The following is a 19,174-nucleotide window of genomic DNA, read 5'->3' on the forward strand; positions in this document are numbered from 1 at the left end:
AAAACATTTGTGCTCATTGTACTGGCTTGTACTTGTATTCATGCAAGCACAACAGACTGGTTCAGTGTTTGTTGTGGAATTTTTACAAATTGGACAAAACATCAGTATAATTTTATGCAGAGATACTGACAACGGTAAACTCTTTCACCCACCAAAAGCAGCAAACACTTTGAAGTTTCAGCCACAAGACATTTCAGCAACAGTTGACATGGCAGGTTTATTGCATTCCATTATTAAACTCAGCCCAAAGTATCAGTTAATTTGTTAATCGATTGCAATGAAGTTGTCACCCATAGTGATGGGGCACTGCTTTAAGTTTTCAGTCGCAAGACTGTGAAGTGCTTTCATAATGATTTAATTGGCAGCCTTTCTTACCTATTTTCCTAGACAACCAGTTGAAGTAATTAGTTTTATTGTGCAAGATTCTTCTACTGAAAAGCTACACTAAGAAAGATAATATACTTGATTTTCTAACAAGTAAACATAAAGGCAGCATACATAAAAGCATAAACTTTTAGTATATGGGTATACATACATTTACACCATGGTGATCATATATGACTCTGCCATAATTTGGAAATTGAGCACTATTATGCTGTTAAAAAAGGTGGCAGGAACTTTTAAGTATGTCTGCTTAAAGCTAGCTGTATATGGCTAGGATCTTATGGTTCCCATGATTGCTTGTCTAGTATTGTTCCTATGATCTTATGTTCATGTGATCCTAAAGTCCTAATAGAATGTATAGATATAACACCTACCTTGGACACAAATGTTTATGCATGCAGTATTGCGTGAGGGGTAGGTAACAACAGGGAAATGACAGCATTAAGGTTAATTTTTGACAATAGTAAGTGTAATCGATCATAACCAATGTTTTAATGTGTTGAAGAAATGGATTCAAGAAATTTAACTCGAGAGCAAAGCAGATAGTTGTGATCAGAGACTTGATCAGGACTCTTTGTAACACCAGAGGAGTTTTTGCTGCTGCAATGTATTCCAGTTAAAAAGTGTGGCATTATGAACGGGGTAAGAGCTTTAAAAGCTATGACACACCTAGTGATGCTGCTCAAACAGTAACTAGAAGCAAAGTACATCTCTAATCAACCAACAGCTTCATGTTGCTACACTTTTGTTTTTTTTGGCTGTACGGCAGTGGTAAGTGTGTTAAAGGCTCCTAAGGGTATCTGCTAGTTCCTGTAGTTCTTTGCTGGCTGCCTTGTCTGTAGCAGTGCAAGCCTCATTAATAATTAGGTTTATATGTATGAATCTTGGTATAACAAAATGATGTGTGTGTGTGTGTGTGTGTGTGTGTGTGTGTGTGTGTGTGTGTGTGTGTGTGTGTGTGTGTGTGTGTGTGTGTGTGTGTGTGTGTGTGTGTGTGTGTGTGTGGGTGTGCCACTGTGTGCACTGCATACATGTGTGTGTGTGTGTGTGTGTGTGTGTGTGTGTGTGTGTGCGTGTATATATATATATATATATATATATATCAATAAAATGTGTGTGTATAAACTGCATTACACACACACACACACACACACACACACACACACACACACACACACACACAGTCAGCTATATATATATATATGCTAGTATTGCATTCGCAGTCTGAACTGTATAGCTTTAACTCACCGCATATATATATGACAATCAGCCAATACCAGACTCTCATCCCGACTATCTCAATAAAAGATGTGGTTACAGAAGGGTAACCCTACAAAAAGGATACTTCCATGAGATGATAAAAGTATGCTAACACCAGGAAAAGCTTAATAAATTGCTCAGTGGTGTATTTTGTGAGAGTTAAAAGTCCTAATTAATAAAGGACCAAAATATGTTATGCCACACAAACAGATGCTACAAATAAAAATGGTGTCTTCCAGAGTTATGCACCAATGTCTGAGAACAACAGAAGGGTCAGATTCTGCTATCTTATCTTAGGCCTTAATGACAGGCAGTTCATTTGGTGATAGTTTTTCTATATTTACTCTAATTATCTTTTGGTTAGAATGCCATTTCTGGTCAAGAACATGTATTTATGTATTTATTTTCATATGCTACTCCAGTAGGCAAACTGGTCTGCTGACCTTTTTTCAGCATTGACCCCAGCCATCAGACAGATATAACAATAATCACCAGGGAGAGCAGAACATGAAATAGTAAAAAAAACAAGGTAACAATGTACAACAATAGACTATATGTAATATAATTACAATAAGCAACATTAGTAGTAGTGTAGCTAGGGAGTGGTGAAGGGGGCAGCCGCCTACAGACACAAAGCGTTAGAGGATGCAACCAGGAGATACCGATCAGACTTCATTGCTTTATTGGCATTTAAATGCTAGTATTGCATTCGCAGTCTGAACTGTACAGCTTTAACTCACCAAGCGTAGCATCAACTACAAATGCAGCAGCAAGCAGTGCACTTAAGTTTAAAATTAAAACTATCCAAATAAAAAGAAAAACTGCTCGGAGTTAATGCTCTAGTGGATATAGCAAATTTCAAGTAACAAAATAAAAAGCACAAGAGCAAAACAATGAAGGGGTATAATACGTAGATATGCAGTCCCATAAACCAATAGCTCCAAATTCATGAAATCCAAACCAACGCGATCAAGACTGTTGTATAAAAAGAATTTATTACAGTATAGGTTAGCGCTTTCGCTTAATAGCTTCTTCAGACCTTAAAACAAAGTACCATATCATAATTTAATGCTTAAATACTCTGAAAGGCGGGAAATCCATTTGGAATTCTTAAAGCTGCAGTATTACTTAAATCAATAATCAGTACTAATAGACGTCTTAACCTATAAGAACACACATATATGTATTAAGAAATTCATAAAATAATATAGGACAATATATACTTAATCACATACAACGATTCTAATATATAATAAAACAGACATACATCAAAAAAGCATGTCATATAAGAAAAATGTATGTAAAACCTACTATCTATCCTATATAAAAAATATATATATGTAAAAAACATATATATATATATATATATATATATATATATGTAAAAAATAACAAATCTATTTATATTTCAACCTCCTCATTTTAAGGAAGGGTTGTATTGGAACTTTCTCATTAAGTCCTGGGGGCATGTCTGATCTAAATTTAATGATCCAGTTCGTTTCCCTGGCTTCTGTATAAGTTTCCACATCACCCCCTCTACTAGTTCTGGAAATCTTCTCTAGTATTCTAAACTTAAAGGAGTGACCTTCACCTCTATCATGTACATGTTTAGCTAAAGCATTACGCATGTTGCCTTTCCTAATGTGGTAAACATGTTCGCGTATTCTGTCTCTAAGACACCTGTTGGTCTTCCCAATGTAGAATGCTGGGCATCCTATACAGGATGCCATATATACCACATCAGTTGACATACAATCACCATGTGTACGTAATGTATAGCTACCGAGTCCCAATGGGTGTATAAAAACAGGATCTGACGATATATAGGAACAAAAATTGCATCTATTACATGGTGTAGAATGAGGTGGACCTATAGATGTATCAAGTACAGTAGCCTTCGGATAACATAGGAGGTGCTTGAGGTTCTTCTTATTCCTATAAATAAATCTAGGTCTATCTCCTATAACCTCTCTGATCTTTAGGAAAGGCAACATGCGTAATGCTTTAGCTAAACATGTACATGATAGATTTGTTCCTGATTTTGTAGGTAAGTGGTTGAGAACTATGAATAACAGCATGATTAAAATATTCAGTTGTTTGAATTATATATATATATATATATATATATATATATATATATATATATATATATATCAATAATAGTTAACTGATTTACATTATATAGAGCCAGCATGTGGACAACACAACTCAATAAAATAAATATTGCCAAAACTACACAGATCACAAAAGGAAACCAAACAGTGTTCTTTTGCAATTGGTCAAAGAAATAAAAAAAAAATAAAAAATTGCGAACACATGCCATCTGTTTAAGGAAAGGGTATTTAGTAATCTAATGCACAGGGTTGGGGTTAGGGGCAGAAATAAGGCTAGGGTTAGGGTTCATCCATCTTCACTACTTTACTTATATGTGTTAATCGTAAACCATCTCCTAGCCCGAACCACAATCCCACACACTAGGTTACTAAATACCCTTTCCCCTAAAAGTAACACTTGTCACATACCAGTACCAAATGCAACAAAACAACTATACCCTTATTATATTCACCCTAATCCATGAACATTCACACATATAGTCTGTCTGAATGCTGAAACATTTGGAATATTCATCGGTTTTAGCATTATGATCCTCTACCACTTCACATATTAGACATTCCCCATTTCCATCTGCAACCACAACCGAAACTCCATATACCCAACATTCAGTATTGCATGTTTTGTATCTTCCTGTGCTGAACTAGGTTTATAATTTGCATTGGTTATAATTCAGAATTTCTTTACAGATTATGCTAATTCTAAACCTATGTATATGCTGCATATATTTTTCAAATTTTAATCTGTGTGCACATGCATGTCTGCATGTGCTTAGACATACACAAAAACATATACATATGGCTACCATATATTTTATCAGCTGCACAGGTTACTGACATCTACTTCTGCTGTCAGAAGTTGTCAGTGCACTCCTGGTTGAGTACAGTGCTCATATAACTTATTTCCTTACTACAGTTTATAACTTTAGAAAAACATGTTTTTTTCTTTTTGAATTGAAAATAGGTTCATAGAAGGTTACTAGGTTATTGCCACTAGGGGGTTTATAAGTCTAGCCATGTTATAGCCTTGTTCCCTTATTGACCAGGTTGTATGGTCTATATTTGCAGTGCGAGTCTATGATCAGCATCGACCGCCCTTATCCAACAGAGACATAGGTGACACCCCTCAGGGTAAATTTACAGTCTCCCATGCAATTCCCTAAGTTAATAGGGTCATTGAGGAGCTCTGTTTTATGTGAATTGGGAGCTTGTGCTAATCATTTCTCTGTATAAGCTCTTTTTTTACTATGTCATCTTCGTTGGGGGACTCCATGACTGCACCCATTTCACAGTCATCGGTGAACTTGGTAAACCACAGGCCATCTATTTTCACCTGGACTTCTGAGAAATAGATTCTAAACTGTAGGGGACCCAGCACAGATCCCTGTGGTACACCACTGGTAACTAGTCTGCTGGTAGAGGTAGAATCCCCAACTTTGACTGTATGCATTCTGTCTGTGAGCCAGTTGGCTACCCATCAAGTGACATATATGTTAAGTACCAGTTGGGTGAGTTTCTCAATGATGCCTGAGTGGGGGGTTGTGCCAAAAGCCTTGGCTAAGTCAAGATAGGCTATGTGTACTGTTATGCCTTCACCCAGCATTTTGGTGACATTGTCGAAGAAGTCAACCAGGTTTAATAAGCATGACCTAGCCTTAACAAAGCCAAATTGGGTTGGCTCAAGAGTTTGAAGGTCACCTATGTCTTTGTTGATAAGGTCCATGATGATTCTGTCCATGGACTGGCAGATAAGGCTGGTTAGGCTTATGGGGCTATTGATCCCAGGGTCGGTTGATGGACCCACTTTGTGCAAGGGAATTACTGTTGCTGTTTACAATGCTGCTTGTACAAAGCCAGTATTTAGACTGCGGTTGAAGAGAGTGCCAAGTGGTTCTGCTAGGACCTGTTTTAGACCATTTAGTAGGCATCCTGGGGTGTTATCCAGTCCCATAGAGGCTGTGTTTTTGGCCATGGACAGTGTGATTGTGACCTGCTCTTTGGAGATGCTAGGTAGAGGACTGGTGACAGGTATAATTTGGGGTATGTCTGGTGGGGACAGGGGGTGAACTTTACACCAAATCTGTCTGCTAGCAGGTTGGCAATGTCCTCAGGGCCAGTATGAGTGGTACTGTCTCCTGCTAGTTTGGCACAAAGCTGGGCCTTCCCTTTTAAATTTCTGATATAGCTATAGAATGCCTTGTGATTATCCTTAACTAGGGATAATAGTTTAGCTTTATAATTGGCTTTAGAGGACTTTACAAGATGTCTACTTTGCTTTATAAGCTGTGGAGGGTGTCCTCCCTCTGGTGAATCAGTTCCCTATTGTTCTTAGACATTAGTTTCTTCCTCTTGTTGTATAACCTGTTTATGCTTGATGTCCAACAGGGTTGTTTGTTTTTTGTGAGTACCTTGTTTTGATCCATTCAGGTACAGCTGAGTCTACACATTTTTGTTTATACAGGGCATTTGTATACACCTTTGCCAAATGACCCAGCTATGGCTCTGATACATTATGTGGAAACACCACACCGACTGCATAAAATGGAGTATGATGTAAAAATAAATATCCACATAGCTAATTCCTAGACTAAAAAACATAATATCTTTTCTTTCTTTCTATTTTTTCTTTCTTTCTTTTTCTTTCTGTTTAACTTTCTTTTTTTTTGCTATAGCAATCATTACTTAAAGCTATTTTGTTTGAGTGACAATGCTTGCTGTCTGAGAAGGTGCTAGGAGAATTATGTTGAAGCAGAGTAGCAGTTGTTAACATTCTTAGCTTCATTCTCTTGAAAGGAGACAGAAAAATATAATAACATTTTGTTTCATTGCAGATGAGGTTTATTATATGACAAGGTAGAAATCAGTGGTCTTAACATTAGTGTAAAGACAGAAAAAAGTTGTTGTGCCATTTTTACATCCCATAAGTTCTACTGGCAGCCAAACATTATGTTTGAGAAACTGAATTTTTTTTAATTTACATGCTGAAATTGCATGCCAGATATTGATGTGCCAGAAGTTTCCTTTATTCCACAACTTTAGTGTAGTATTTTTATTCCACAACTTCTTTTAGTGTAGTATTTTTATTCCACAACTTTAGTGTAGTATTTTTATTCCACAACTTCTTTTAGTGCAGTATTTTTATTCCACACCTTCTTTTAGTGTAGTATTTTTATTCCACAACTTTAGTGTAGTATTTTTATTCCACAACTTCTTTTAGTGTAGTATTTTTATTCCACAACTTTAGTGTAGTATTTTTATTCCACAACTTCTTTTAGTGTAGTATTTTTATTCCACAACTTTAGTGTAGTATTTTTATTCCACAACTTCTTTTAGTGTAGTATTTTTATTCCACAACTTCTTTTAGTGTAGTATTTTTATTCCACAACTTTAGTGTAGTATTTTTATTCCACAACTTCTTTTAGTGTAGTATTTTTATTCCACAACTTTAGTGTAGTATTTTTATTCCACAACTTCTTTTAGTGTAGTATTTTTATTCCACAACTTCTTTTAGTGTAGTATTTTTATTCCACAACTTTAGTGTAGTATTTTTATTCCACAACTTCTTATAGTGTAGTATTTTCCTCCCCTCATTAGCATCATTCATCAACCCATTCCCCCATTTTATCCACACGGTCGGGGTATTGCATCGCCTCTTATCACCTCTCTTGATTCAATGCCACCTACTTCAAAAGTAACAGGTCTTCTCTCACACAGTCTGTCCATCTATTTGCCAGACATCGTCATTTCCTCTTGCCTTCTTACTGTCTCTACAAAATCTTCTTTACCAAATGTCTTCTTTCCTGAACCACCATAATTTGTTCTCTTTGACCTTTTCTGCAATTGGACCCACTTTAGCGCTTAGTCTAATGTCATTATTCCTTTGCAACACAGTGTAAATCCTATCACATCTCAGGTACTTCATCTCCATCACTTCTAGCTTCAACTACACTGCCTTCACAGCCCAGGTTTCAGTACCATACAGTAGTACTGGTTGCACTACTGTTTTGTACAGACAGTTGAAATAACTGCTGTTCATGTTTCAGTTCAATGGTATAAAGTGAAATGTTACAACAGTAAAACAATGGTTACACACACTGTACTAGAACCCAGGACCATAAATACTCTAGCTCTAAACTTACTTCTGCTGCCGCAGGCAAAGGCATTGACTGAATGTATCCAGTTTCTGTTTTTGGCTGCCTACTTTCTGGGTGGTCTATTTATCCAGTAAAAAAAAAAAAGGAGAAATACTTGAAATGAAGAAAAGCAATCTATGACATACACATTACAAAATGTTAGTACACATGACATATTTCTATATAGGTCTGGATTCAACTCTCACTTCAATGTACTTTCAGAAAACAGGATGGGTGCCTTATCCCTCTTTGTCAAACAGCTTTGCAGAAAAGAACCAAAGTCATTCTTCACACAACCAACAGCAATAGAATGTACATTGATATCAAACTGTAAACTGTTATTTGCACATTTATTATATTTGGATGTAGTATACTTAGTGATCACACAACCTGCTGATTACGGCTTGCAAATATACAGCTCAGTCTTACCTTTCTGTGTTTCTTGGTCATTTATCAGTTATCTGACCAGTATTCTGATACATGCAGTGAGTTAACCTTTCTATATCACTGGCCTTAAAATGTGTGGGGATATTAATTGGGAATATTATGATATGCAGTTGCTAACAACTGAAGTGCAGGTTGGATGGCACAAAATATCATAGTATGCTCTTTTGGGGAGGGCAAAGGTAGGTTACTGTTATGGCACATGCAAAGGTACACTGTTCTTTTGAGGGGGGAACAAAGCTAAGTTACTGTTATGGTGCAAACAAGCATAGACTGTTCTTTTGGGGTGAGCAAAGGTGAGTTACTGTTATGGCACAAACAAGAAAGGACTGTTCTTTTGGAGAGAGCAAAGGTAAGTTAATGGTATGGCACACACAATGATATGTTGCTTGTTAGTCTCCTTATTTTGCATCCTGCCTGTTGTTTGATTGTTTGAGGGTTGTAAAGTCAGAAGCTGCAATGTGTATCATTACTTTCTAATGTCTTTCTTTAATGATGTTCCACTACAAATGTATGATGCTAAACTGAGGGTATGCAGTTATCATCAGTAATTTTGAGAGGTATAACTGTGTGAATCTTTGCTGCCTGAGGCCTACTACTTATGAATGGACACATATATGTCAAGTAATTCTCTGCTGGGATAGGTTAAGGCAATATCTGTACAAATCTCCCACCTTTTACCTGCTTACTGTACCAAGTGATGAAATACAAGGATATACCATAATATTATTAAACAATATACTCCAGGTTCAAGACTTACTTTGTAAATGCAGTCGTTGCCACAGTGTTATTTCAGGGCTGACTCTGCCTGATGCGAGCAGTACACAGCCAATACATGGGGAGGTAAAAGTTGGGTGAGTTGCCTGGAATCAATATTAATATATTTATGTGAGCAGGGTTGGGAGGGTAGCCTAATGGTTAAGGTGTTTGCCTTACAAACACAAGGTGCAGGGTTTGAGTCTCACAAGGGATAATTGGCTAGGTTTAAAATGGCTCGCAAGGGCAGTTATCTTAGTACTAACTTATGAACCTTATTTTCGCTTATGTCACACATTTCTCCTGAGACTCTGTGCCGGTTTCCTAGCTTTGACTTCCTCCTTCAGACATCCATTCTCACCCACCCCTCCCATATACTTGAAGCTGCTAACGTGTTTCATGATTTTCCTTTCTATTTTAGTTTTGAGATTCTTCTGATTTCTTGTTTGCTGCCATGACAACTGTCTTGTTTGTATTCAGCTCCATCCCATGTATCTTCAGTTTTGCATTCCATTAGCCCATCATTTGCTGAATTCTGAGTCTCCTTATAATGTCACATAATCTGAGTACAACGTGTTTATTTATCTGTCCCCTCCAACTTATTTACTAATGTAGTCCCTCATCAGTATGAACAGCAGTGGGCTCAAAGCTGAACACTGATGAACTCCACACTCCCACAGGAAACCACCTCTTGGCATCTGAACACTGTTCATACTTGTGTCATTGGGTCCTTGTACATAGGTTGCACTAATTCTACCAATCTTTTCATGACACTAAACCATCAATGTACTGCCCAAATCACCTTTGTTTTTACTTTGTCAAGTGTTTTCTCCAAGTGTAGGAGTACCCAGTTGGACTTTTTCCTTTTGGTACTTACGTATTATCGCAACCACATTTTTGCGGTTATGAAATTCACATACTTCCAGTGAAATGAGGGTGTTAAACACTGTAAGGAGTCATTCAAACTCACCCTTGCTGAAGACAAAGTTTGGATTAGCTTCAGGAAGACAAACAATGTAAAAAAAATCATCTTCCTGTTTAGCATGCATTACAGACGCACTCTTGATTTGTCATGGCAAATGGAATGTGTAATTACAGATTGCTCCAGGTTCTACAAACTGTAGCCCTTTTTACACATCTATTTATTAAATTAAAATGGTGATGCCTCTGAAGTGGATCAAGAAATGCATGCTATTCTAAAGTTGTATTCTCTCACTTAAAAATGATCACATCGTACATTACACATGTAGGGATTTGCATTAAAAACAGTGCAGTCTATCATTACAAATAATGGTACTTGGGCATTATCGCTGGCCAGTTTGGAGAAGAAATAACACAATTATTCTGTTTGGAAGTGCAAATAGTAAAAATGTTAAAGTGCAAAAGCATTCACTACTGCTAAGATGTTACAGGCTGTATTAACTATTTGCTTGGAGTTTGGGAAATTTCTGCAGTGAACATGCATGCTCAGAAGTGTTTCACGATTACGGAAACATAAAAATCTTTTTTCATGCCCCCGTTTCAGTTGTAGTATGTGAATTTCATTGGACTTTTGGAAATTCCTGCAAGTGAACATGTATGCTCAGATGTGTACCACAATGAGGGAAACCTAAAAATCTGTTTTCATGCCCTCATTTCACTTGAAGTATGAGAGTTTTGCAACCGCGAAAATGTAGTTGCGATAATACGTAAGTACCCTTTTTCCTCAAGTCTAGTTTCTTCTCTACTGTCTGTCTCACTGCAAACATTGGGTCGATCATGCTGCATCCTGATCTGAATCCAAACTGCTCCTGTCCTATCTTGCTTTTTGTTGCTCTACATATTCATCAATCACCCCCTCTAATACTTTCATGCATTGTGAAAGGAGTTGGATACCTCTGTACTGCTCATACTTGTGAATGCCCTGTTTGTTCTTGTGCACTGGGACAAGAATGCTTATTCTCCAAGAAACTGAGATATATCTTTCTATCTATATATGCTGTTATGATTATTTTCAGCTGCCATTTCTCACAAATGTACTCAATATCTCGATCATATTTGTCATGAACACATCTGAGCCTGATGCCTTCCCTGACTTAACTTTCCTTAGTGCTGTTCTTACTTCTTCTGGAATGGTCCTTGCTTCCTCTTTCATCATAGGCTATGTATTGGGTACTACAGCTTCTGTGTGGTTTTTCTTCATTCAGAAGCTCTTGGAAGTACTCCTTCCATCTGCCTTTGGTGTCCTGTGGGCTGGTGATTAAGTTACGGCTTGAATGCCTTACTAAGGGTGTCTAACTATCTTCTTTATCTTTCTGCCTTTGGCTTGCACCTAGTTTCTTTATGCGATCTGCTGAGTCATTTTCCAGAAGCCTGTACAGTCCCTCTGATGCCTTGCTCTTTGGTATAACAACTGCTCTCCTAGCCTCTTTGCCAGCCAACCAGTGTTTCTTCTTCTTACTTAACCACCAGTTCACAAGTAAAAAACCACAAAAAGAAGAGGCCAAGGATTACCTTCTTGGATGTTTAATAAAAAGCAAACGTCTGAATCAGACACAGTCTCTGCACCAAATGAAACTTTAAAAGAACTGAAATACACCATAAAATAACCTTCCCAGGTTATCAAAATGACCTTTGCATAACACCATAAAACTTTTTTGTCAAAAGTGTCTGAACAAACACAGCTTGGCAGCAAAAGTTGTATAGTATATACTGGAAACAGCGACACAACAATATAACTCCTCTAGCGCCTTGGGTTTACAGGTACTGGCTGTTTGTTCAGACAATTTTGGCAAAAAAAGTTTTATGGTGTTATGCAAAGGTCATTTTGATAACCTGTTTCATTTGGTGTAGAGACTGTGTCTGATTTGGACGTCTGTTTTTTTATTAAACATCCAAGAAGGTAATCACTGTCCTCTTCTTTTTGTGGTTATTTTTCAGTATTGCTTGTTAGCCTAGTCTGTCCTTTCTGTCTCCCACTTTTTTCCTAATTCCTGCACCCCTTCTTTCTTTTGATAACTTCCTGGACTTCTGTATTCCAGCACCATCTTTCTTTATGCACATTCTGGTTCCATGGTTGCATAGCATTTCTATAATCTTCAGACATGTTTTCAGATGCTGTCATTCTTCTTTGACTCCACCTATTTCCTCTTCCTTCCTGAAGTGCTAGATCCCCTGAGTATTTCCTTGAACTCTTGTGCTTTCACTCTAGTCAACTGCCAGTTCCTCATCTTAGTCTCTGTTGACCTTAATGCATTCTCTGACCACTGCTTCCAACTGATAGTGGGACTGTTTCACCGGGGATGAGTTTGCAAATTCCAATTCTATTCTAGAGTTATTTCCTTTCCTCACTAGTAAGACTACCTGAGCTAAGTGTTGTTGACTCTTCTGTGTGATCCTGTGACTGTTTGTCTTGGTAAACCAAATGTTGGCCACCATCAAGCCATTTGCCAAATAGAAATCTAGAATGGCTTCTCCATTATTCCCATTGCCATTCAGTTTTGAGTGAGTATGAGGTAGAAACACCCAGAAAGTTTTGAAGAGGTGAGATAGCCCCACAGCAGCATAGGTACAAATTGCACTCAAGCTTTGGATGGAAGTCAGGATCAGGCCTTGTACTTGGGAGAAGAAGACCTTAACCATTATGCCAACAGTGTGCTGTGGACTTAATGGTAATGCATTCTGTATTTTTAGAAGAATATTAAGGCCAAACCAGCAGACCAACACCTCTTTAAGATTTTTGTCTGTGTCGGTTTGTGATGAAAAATAGGACTGTAATGTATTAAGCTAATCTTCAGCTTTAATGGAAGAAAAAAAATTAAAGAAATGCTGTGTTGGCCCACCAACAGCAAGCCAAAAATGCTGGAACACTGTTGGCATAATGGTTAAGGTCTTCGTCTCCCAAGTACAAGGCCTGATCCTGACTTCCATCCAAAGCTTGAGTGCAATTTGTTGGGGGGGTGGCCTAATGGTTAAGGTGTTTGCCTTACAAACACAAGGTGCAGTGTTTGAGTCTCACAAGGGATAATTGGCTAAGCTTAAAATGACTCGAAAGGGCAGTTAGCTTAGTACTAACCTATGAACCTAAAATACATTTTAATGGCCCAACATAGGTTTTGCCTCATGCCAGCTTGAAAGCTTGAGTAATTGCAAAACCTATGTTGTTCCTATAAAATGTATTGCATCACATCTATGTTCTAGTATCTGAGTTTTCATCAGTAAGAATTTATCTAAGATATGCTTTTTCATCAGACGTGTTAATGTGCCACTTTTCTTAAGATAAAAGACTAATCGGTTAATGTGAGCTTTACCTCCTTTCCTAACAACCCAATCAATGTAGTGCCTCAAACACAGAGCAAGGCTGACTGAACTTCTTAAGTGAACACTGAAATTTCTAAGACTCACACTATACTGCTGATTTTTAATTTTTTAGTGCCTCTGCACAAAGTCCAGAAGAAAAAAGGATTAGGCTGCCATCTTGTGGATAATTTGTGCAAGACTGTTACAGTAAAATGACTGTAAATCTTTGTGATGAAGTTGTATATGCACTGTCAGCGTGTTTACAAAAAACCTGTGCACTAAAACTATCAACTGATTATTCAGCAGATTATTCAAATATTTGTAGGTGTGCTTTTTGAGCCAGAGATGGCAGGATTTAGACGCTAAATATTTTATTCTTTATTTTGTATGATAGGACCCCAGTGCCATGCCAAGACCGACATCTCAAGATTTAGCAGGATTCTGGGACATGTTGCAGCTTTCTGTTGAGGATGTCAGCTTAAAGTTTGATGAACTGCTTCAACTGAAGGCCAATGAATGGAAACTCCTAGACTCACCTGAAAAAAAAGTAAGTACATTTTCATTCATTGTTTATATGGTACATCTCTGGTTGTGATACTGTCACTTTTCTAGTTTGCATAATGGCATGTGGCTGGGTATATGTTGAAGTGACCTAATTTTCTACTCAAGAATGCCTTTATATATCTCAGTGATATAGCCATCTGTAACTGCACATAAATAGAAATTTTTTTAAATTTTTTTTGTGCCCGCTACCTGCACATATCACTGTCTCACAATCAGTCAGTTCGCTCACTCCCAATAAGGGAGGACAAATCATTGGAAATTTTTTTCCAGGCAGCCATGAGGGGTTTTGCAGCTGTAGCTATAACCCCACTCCTGGTAGCTGATGTGCATTTACACATATATGAGGATTTGCTATGCTTTCCCTTGTGGGTGTGCACACTCCCATACATGCCCTATGAACGGTACAGTGAACACTCATCTGAGCAGGAACATGCCCATGTCTCCAGCCCACACACACTACATGGCATACACTGTCACCAGTAGGTGTCAGCATTGCATTAGGGTAGACCCTCAACATCCCCATCTGGCTACACTAGTGCCAACCCACTAATCGAACTCGGGTACTTCGGGCTTCATCCTTCTTTGCCATGGAGTTGGATTGAGTTAACTTCTTTGTTGAACCAGGAGCAAATAATACTTCAGAAGTGTGAATACATATTGCTGTTGTCTTATAATTATTTATAAAGCATACACTAGTAAAGAAATACTTTAGTTTTAAGAATTATCTATGGATGCATCCATGACAAAATTTGGTCATTTATCATGAGGCAGTATGTCTCAGTGGCTAATGGCATAGTGTTTCTGACTTAGTGGACCATACTAAATTCCACAATTCTCAGCTGTATAGTAGAAAAGCCACAGCTGCACAGCATTAACAGCTCAGCCTTGGAAACAAGATTTAGTTAGGAATGCCTTTCTTGACTAGAATATCTAGCAAGTTCATTCTTAATTGAGTGAAATTCTGCTTAGGTTACAGGCCAGTAAATACTGCTATAGGTTTCCTTGATAACATTCCACACCTGTAGAGTGAAAACTGATACGTTTATTGCACATGTGGTAGAAGTTGCTACAGACAATAGGACACTTATCATAGGGTTTCTAAAACTTGCATCAAGATTTCTAATAATCCCTGTTTTACATGTGTGTATTATACCATTCAGCATGTTTCCTATCAATATATCTGTTAACTTGGTTAAGCTCTTAATTAAAAGTTAAGAACTTGGGTAATATTGAAACACATGATCATTTGCTCTTCTTGGGTCTGATATAGTAATAGTGTTTTTGTTTTTATAACCAAAAATAAAATCCCTTTATTTAATTCTCAGCATAGTAGTTCACTAGCCACAAAAAGCCCCTTGATGGTGCAACTAGAATGAATAAACCAGAAATGTTTTCTCCATTCCATCATCTGTCTGCAAAAGGCTGTGAACAAGTATAACTTCCTTAGGATTAGGACGACATGGAAGAGAGCAAAGCATGGATATGTAATACTAGCCAACCTTTAGTTATCATTCAATTATAAAGCTGCTGCTCAGTGAAGAAGGTCAGAATATATAGTCTGTGAGTTTCCAGTGTCTGGCATACTTAACTTATTTTAAAACATGTTATTACTTTAACTTTAGACTTCCCTAAAATCACTTCTTTTACATACTAAAATTGTCTTATCATCCTTTAACCTTTACTCCTAAATGCCACTTTTGTAACAAAGTAACTGTTTCATCAAAAGCCTACCCTGTTTCACTGCATATTGCCTGGTATGTTAACATTAAGGCTTACTATGTTACCTACTGTGTCACCATGAACTGCTTTTGATTGTGTGGCCTTTGCTGCCAAGTAAGAACATTTCAGCATTAAGAGAGCTAACCTATAATCTCTTGTGATTACTGTGGTATGACATATAATGCAGAATTTATATGATAAATATAATTACTGCATTGTCTTATCTGCAGCCAGTGATATTGTGTTTAATTTAATTTGATACAATATAATGTGATTGTAATTACTCGTGCAGCCATTGGTATAAATAGCTGTATTTGTTACTTTATCTTGCCAATAATTGTGTATGTCTGGTACTGTCTGGAGCTCATCTCCCCAGGACTCCACTGAAAATAAGTTTCCCCGGAGGACATTCCTGCTAAGTGTAAGACATAAATGAATAAACAAATACATTTAGCTGTAGGATTTTTGTGTCATGCCATGTTCTACTCTCAAAGGCTAAATCATTATTTTATTTTAAAGTTAATAATCCTGATGGTGAGGTAAAAGGGGTCAGGCATTTCTCAAAGAGCAAACGTTTATTCTCTCCTGTAACTTGAACACATCCATATAGGTGTTATAACTGAAACTTGCTTTCACTGTAGAGATATCAGTCCCTCCATACTCAGGTTTTGCACATACCATACCATATTCAGGCTTGAGGACAGCTGTAGTGTCATATCCATGTCATCACCTCTGGGCAAATTCCCAAATACACACAATCTGAAGTCTCAGAGCTCTAACCTACCCGAACGAAACAAAAGATCAGTTTATAGCCTTTAATAGGTCACTCTCCAAGATGATAAAATCTTCTTTAATGTACGCAATGAATTACTCATAATGGAAAATTCCTGTATGATGGATGATTTCAACTATCCTATAAATTGCTGAACCTGCTCCTCAATGTCAGGGCAAAACATTCTCGACCTGGTCTGAACCAGCATAGCCCCACATGCATAACTCTTGTCGTATTCCTGTCCCTGGTTAAATCTGTTCACTAACTTGTCATGTTTCAGATACTTCTGACATCAACATATCTGAATTTAAGGATTCCACATGTACAAACATACTCAAATTTGATGGTGAACTCTCAAAACTGACATTTACTGTCACCTGCCCTTCTGCTGCCTCAGGCCTATTATCAGGGGTTACTTTGGAATGCTGTCTGTTTAAGTAAGCCGCTCAGAACTGTACAGTATCAACTAAGGAAAACAAATCCAGAACTAGAGAATGAAGCATATTAGCAACTATTAGCCTTAACCTCCAGCACTTTGTTTGTGTCTTTTGGCTTTTTCCCGGTTAGGGGTCGCCACTGCGGAACTCCGGTCCGCTAATGATTGGCAGTTGATTTTTACATACCGGCTTGCCAGGCCTGATACACATCCTTCAACAAAGGTACGCCCATTCACGCATGTCTCCACACAGAAGACGCTCTAGCTGAGACTCAAACCGGACGGTGTCTTACTCTGAGGCGACAATGCTACCGCAGCACCACCACCGCGAGTCTTAACCTCCAGCACTAAAATTTTAAAATGAGGGGAAAAAAAAGAAACATTTTAAGCATTTCTTTTACAATTTATATGACTTCCAATGTATGTGTTAATGAAATACTAATCACTTTTAGACATGCTGACAGCATGATGGTGATGGCTGCAATATGCCTATATCTTTTCTTGCTTAATGATGCAGGAATAAAAACATATTCAGTTTAATTTCCATTAGAGAAGCTGATATCTTTACTACCAAACTCTTGAATGATGATAATAGTGGTAAAAATGTTCCCACATAACTGAATAGTACAGCTACAATATTAACTAGATAAATTATCTGAAAATCAAAATAGTAACACAGCACAAAGAATAGAATTACTAGGGGTATTACAGATAAGATATAGAATTATTAATGAGACGGTTCAAAGAACATGCACTACAACAAAGTAGAAAGAACCAGAAGTTAAGGATGATCTCTAACTTTACATCATTAGCCCCAAACCTCTAGTTATGTCTGGTCTAACACAGTTAAGAGAGGTGGCAAAACTGTTAAAAGACTTTTGCTTATACTTCAGACTAACAACAGAAAGCAGCAAAACTGTCTTTTGGAGAAGAATAATTTGCATTATAATACAAGATGACAGACATACCCTAATCAAGGGTATGTCTTTTCCAGTCATCACCAATAAAACATAATTTCAAGTGACAGGACTAGACGTTCTAAGCAGTGTGGTTTAAGTGAAAGAGTAAAGCAGAAAGCTGTTTATAGTTCAGATGAGCAAACATAGGCAGTGGGACAGGATCGTCAACATAAATTCTAATTAGAAGGCACCACACAAAGGAGTTAAGGGTATACTCAAAGGTGGATTGTTGGGAGGGAAGAAAAGCCATTAAAGAACTGAGGTGTGGAATACTGAAATAGGATCACAGGAATTGAAAGGCACAAAAGTTGAGAGACCATTTGCACTGTAACAGTGACCACCAATTACCAGGTTGTAAACCCCATGTCTAGAAGGGCAAAGTAGATTTGCCCAGAGATGAATTTGTTGTCACTCATCCAGTCAGTAAGGTTGGATGTAAAGGTTGCAAGGGTGTCACTCTGTTTGGCATGCAAGTGTAATTTATTCCAGAGATGGGAGTAAATGTTGTGTATTAAATATGTCTCTCCAACAAGGTTTGTTTATTTGCTGGTGAGGATTTAAGTCCACAGTTCTGTTATTGTGGGAGCTGTTAGTCTTGCAGTGATGCAGGAGATCAATGGTCATGTCCCTAATGGCATGGAATACCACAATGGTTAGGTCCCTAATGGCATGGAATACCACAGTGGTTATGTCCCTAATGGCATGGAATACCACAATGGTATTCCATGCCATTAGGGACATGGAATACCACAATGGTTAGGTCGCTAATGACATGGAATACCACAATGGTATTCCATGCCATTAGGGACATGGAATACCACAATGGTTAGGTACCTAATAGCATGGAATACCACAATGGTTAGGTCCCTAATGGCATGGAATACCACAATAGTTAGGTGCCTAATGGCATGGAATACCAAAATGGTTAGGTCCCTAATGGCATGGAATACCACAATGGTTAGGTCCCTAACGGCATGGAATACCACAATGGCTAGGTCCCTAACGGCATGGAATACCACAATGGTTAGGTCCCTAATGGCATGGAATACCACAACAGTTAGGGTCTTAATGGCATGGAATACCACAATGGTTAGGTCCCTGATGGCATGGAATACCACAATGGTTAGGTCCCCAATGGCATGGAATAACACAATGGTTAGGTCCCCAATGGCATGGAATACCACAATGGTTAGGTCCCTAACGGCATGGAATACCACAATGGTTAGGTCCATAACGGCATGGTATATCATAATGGTTAGGTCCCTAATGGCATAGGATACCACAATGGTTAAGTCCCTAATGGCATGGAATATCATAATGGTTAGGTTCCTAATGGCAGGGAATACCACAATATTTAG

At 37.8% G+C, this 19,174-nt stretch overlaps 1 protein-coding gene across 1 annotated transcript in view; it reads left to right on the forward strand.

Annotated features, from left to right (window-relative positions):
* DLGAP2 (DLG associated protein 2) overlaps positions 1 to 19,174 on the forward strand; it is a 1,650,454-nt gene that overhangs the window by 1,552,037 nt on the left and 79,243 nt on the right. Inside the window, exon 10 of the mRNA XM_044073515.1 lies at positions 13,761 to 13,913. Within this exon, the coding sequence (XP_043929450.1) occupies positions 13,761 to 13,913 (153 nt within the window). The remainder of the gene's footprint in view (positions 1 to 13,760; positions 13,914 to 19,174) is intronic.

The sequence above is a fragment of the Protopterus annectens genome, chromosome 1.part1 (assembly GCF_019279795.1).
Source record: "Protopterus annectens isolate FY-2018-M chromosome 1.part1, PAN1.0, whole genome shotgun sequence".
Lineage (NCBI taxonomy): Eukaryota > Metazoa > Chordata > Ceratodontiformes > Protopteridae > Protopterus > Protopterus annectens.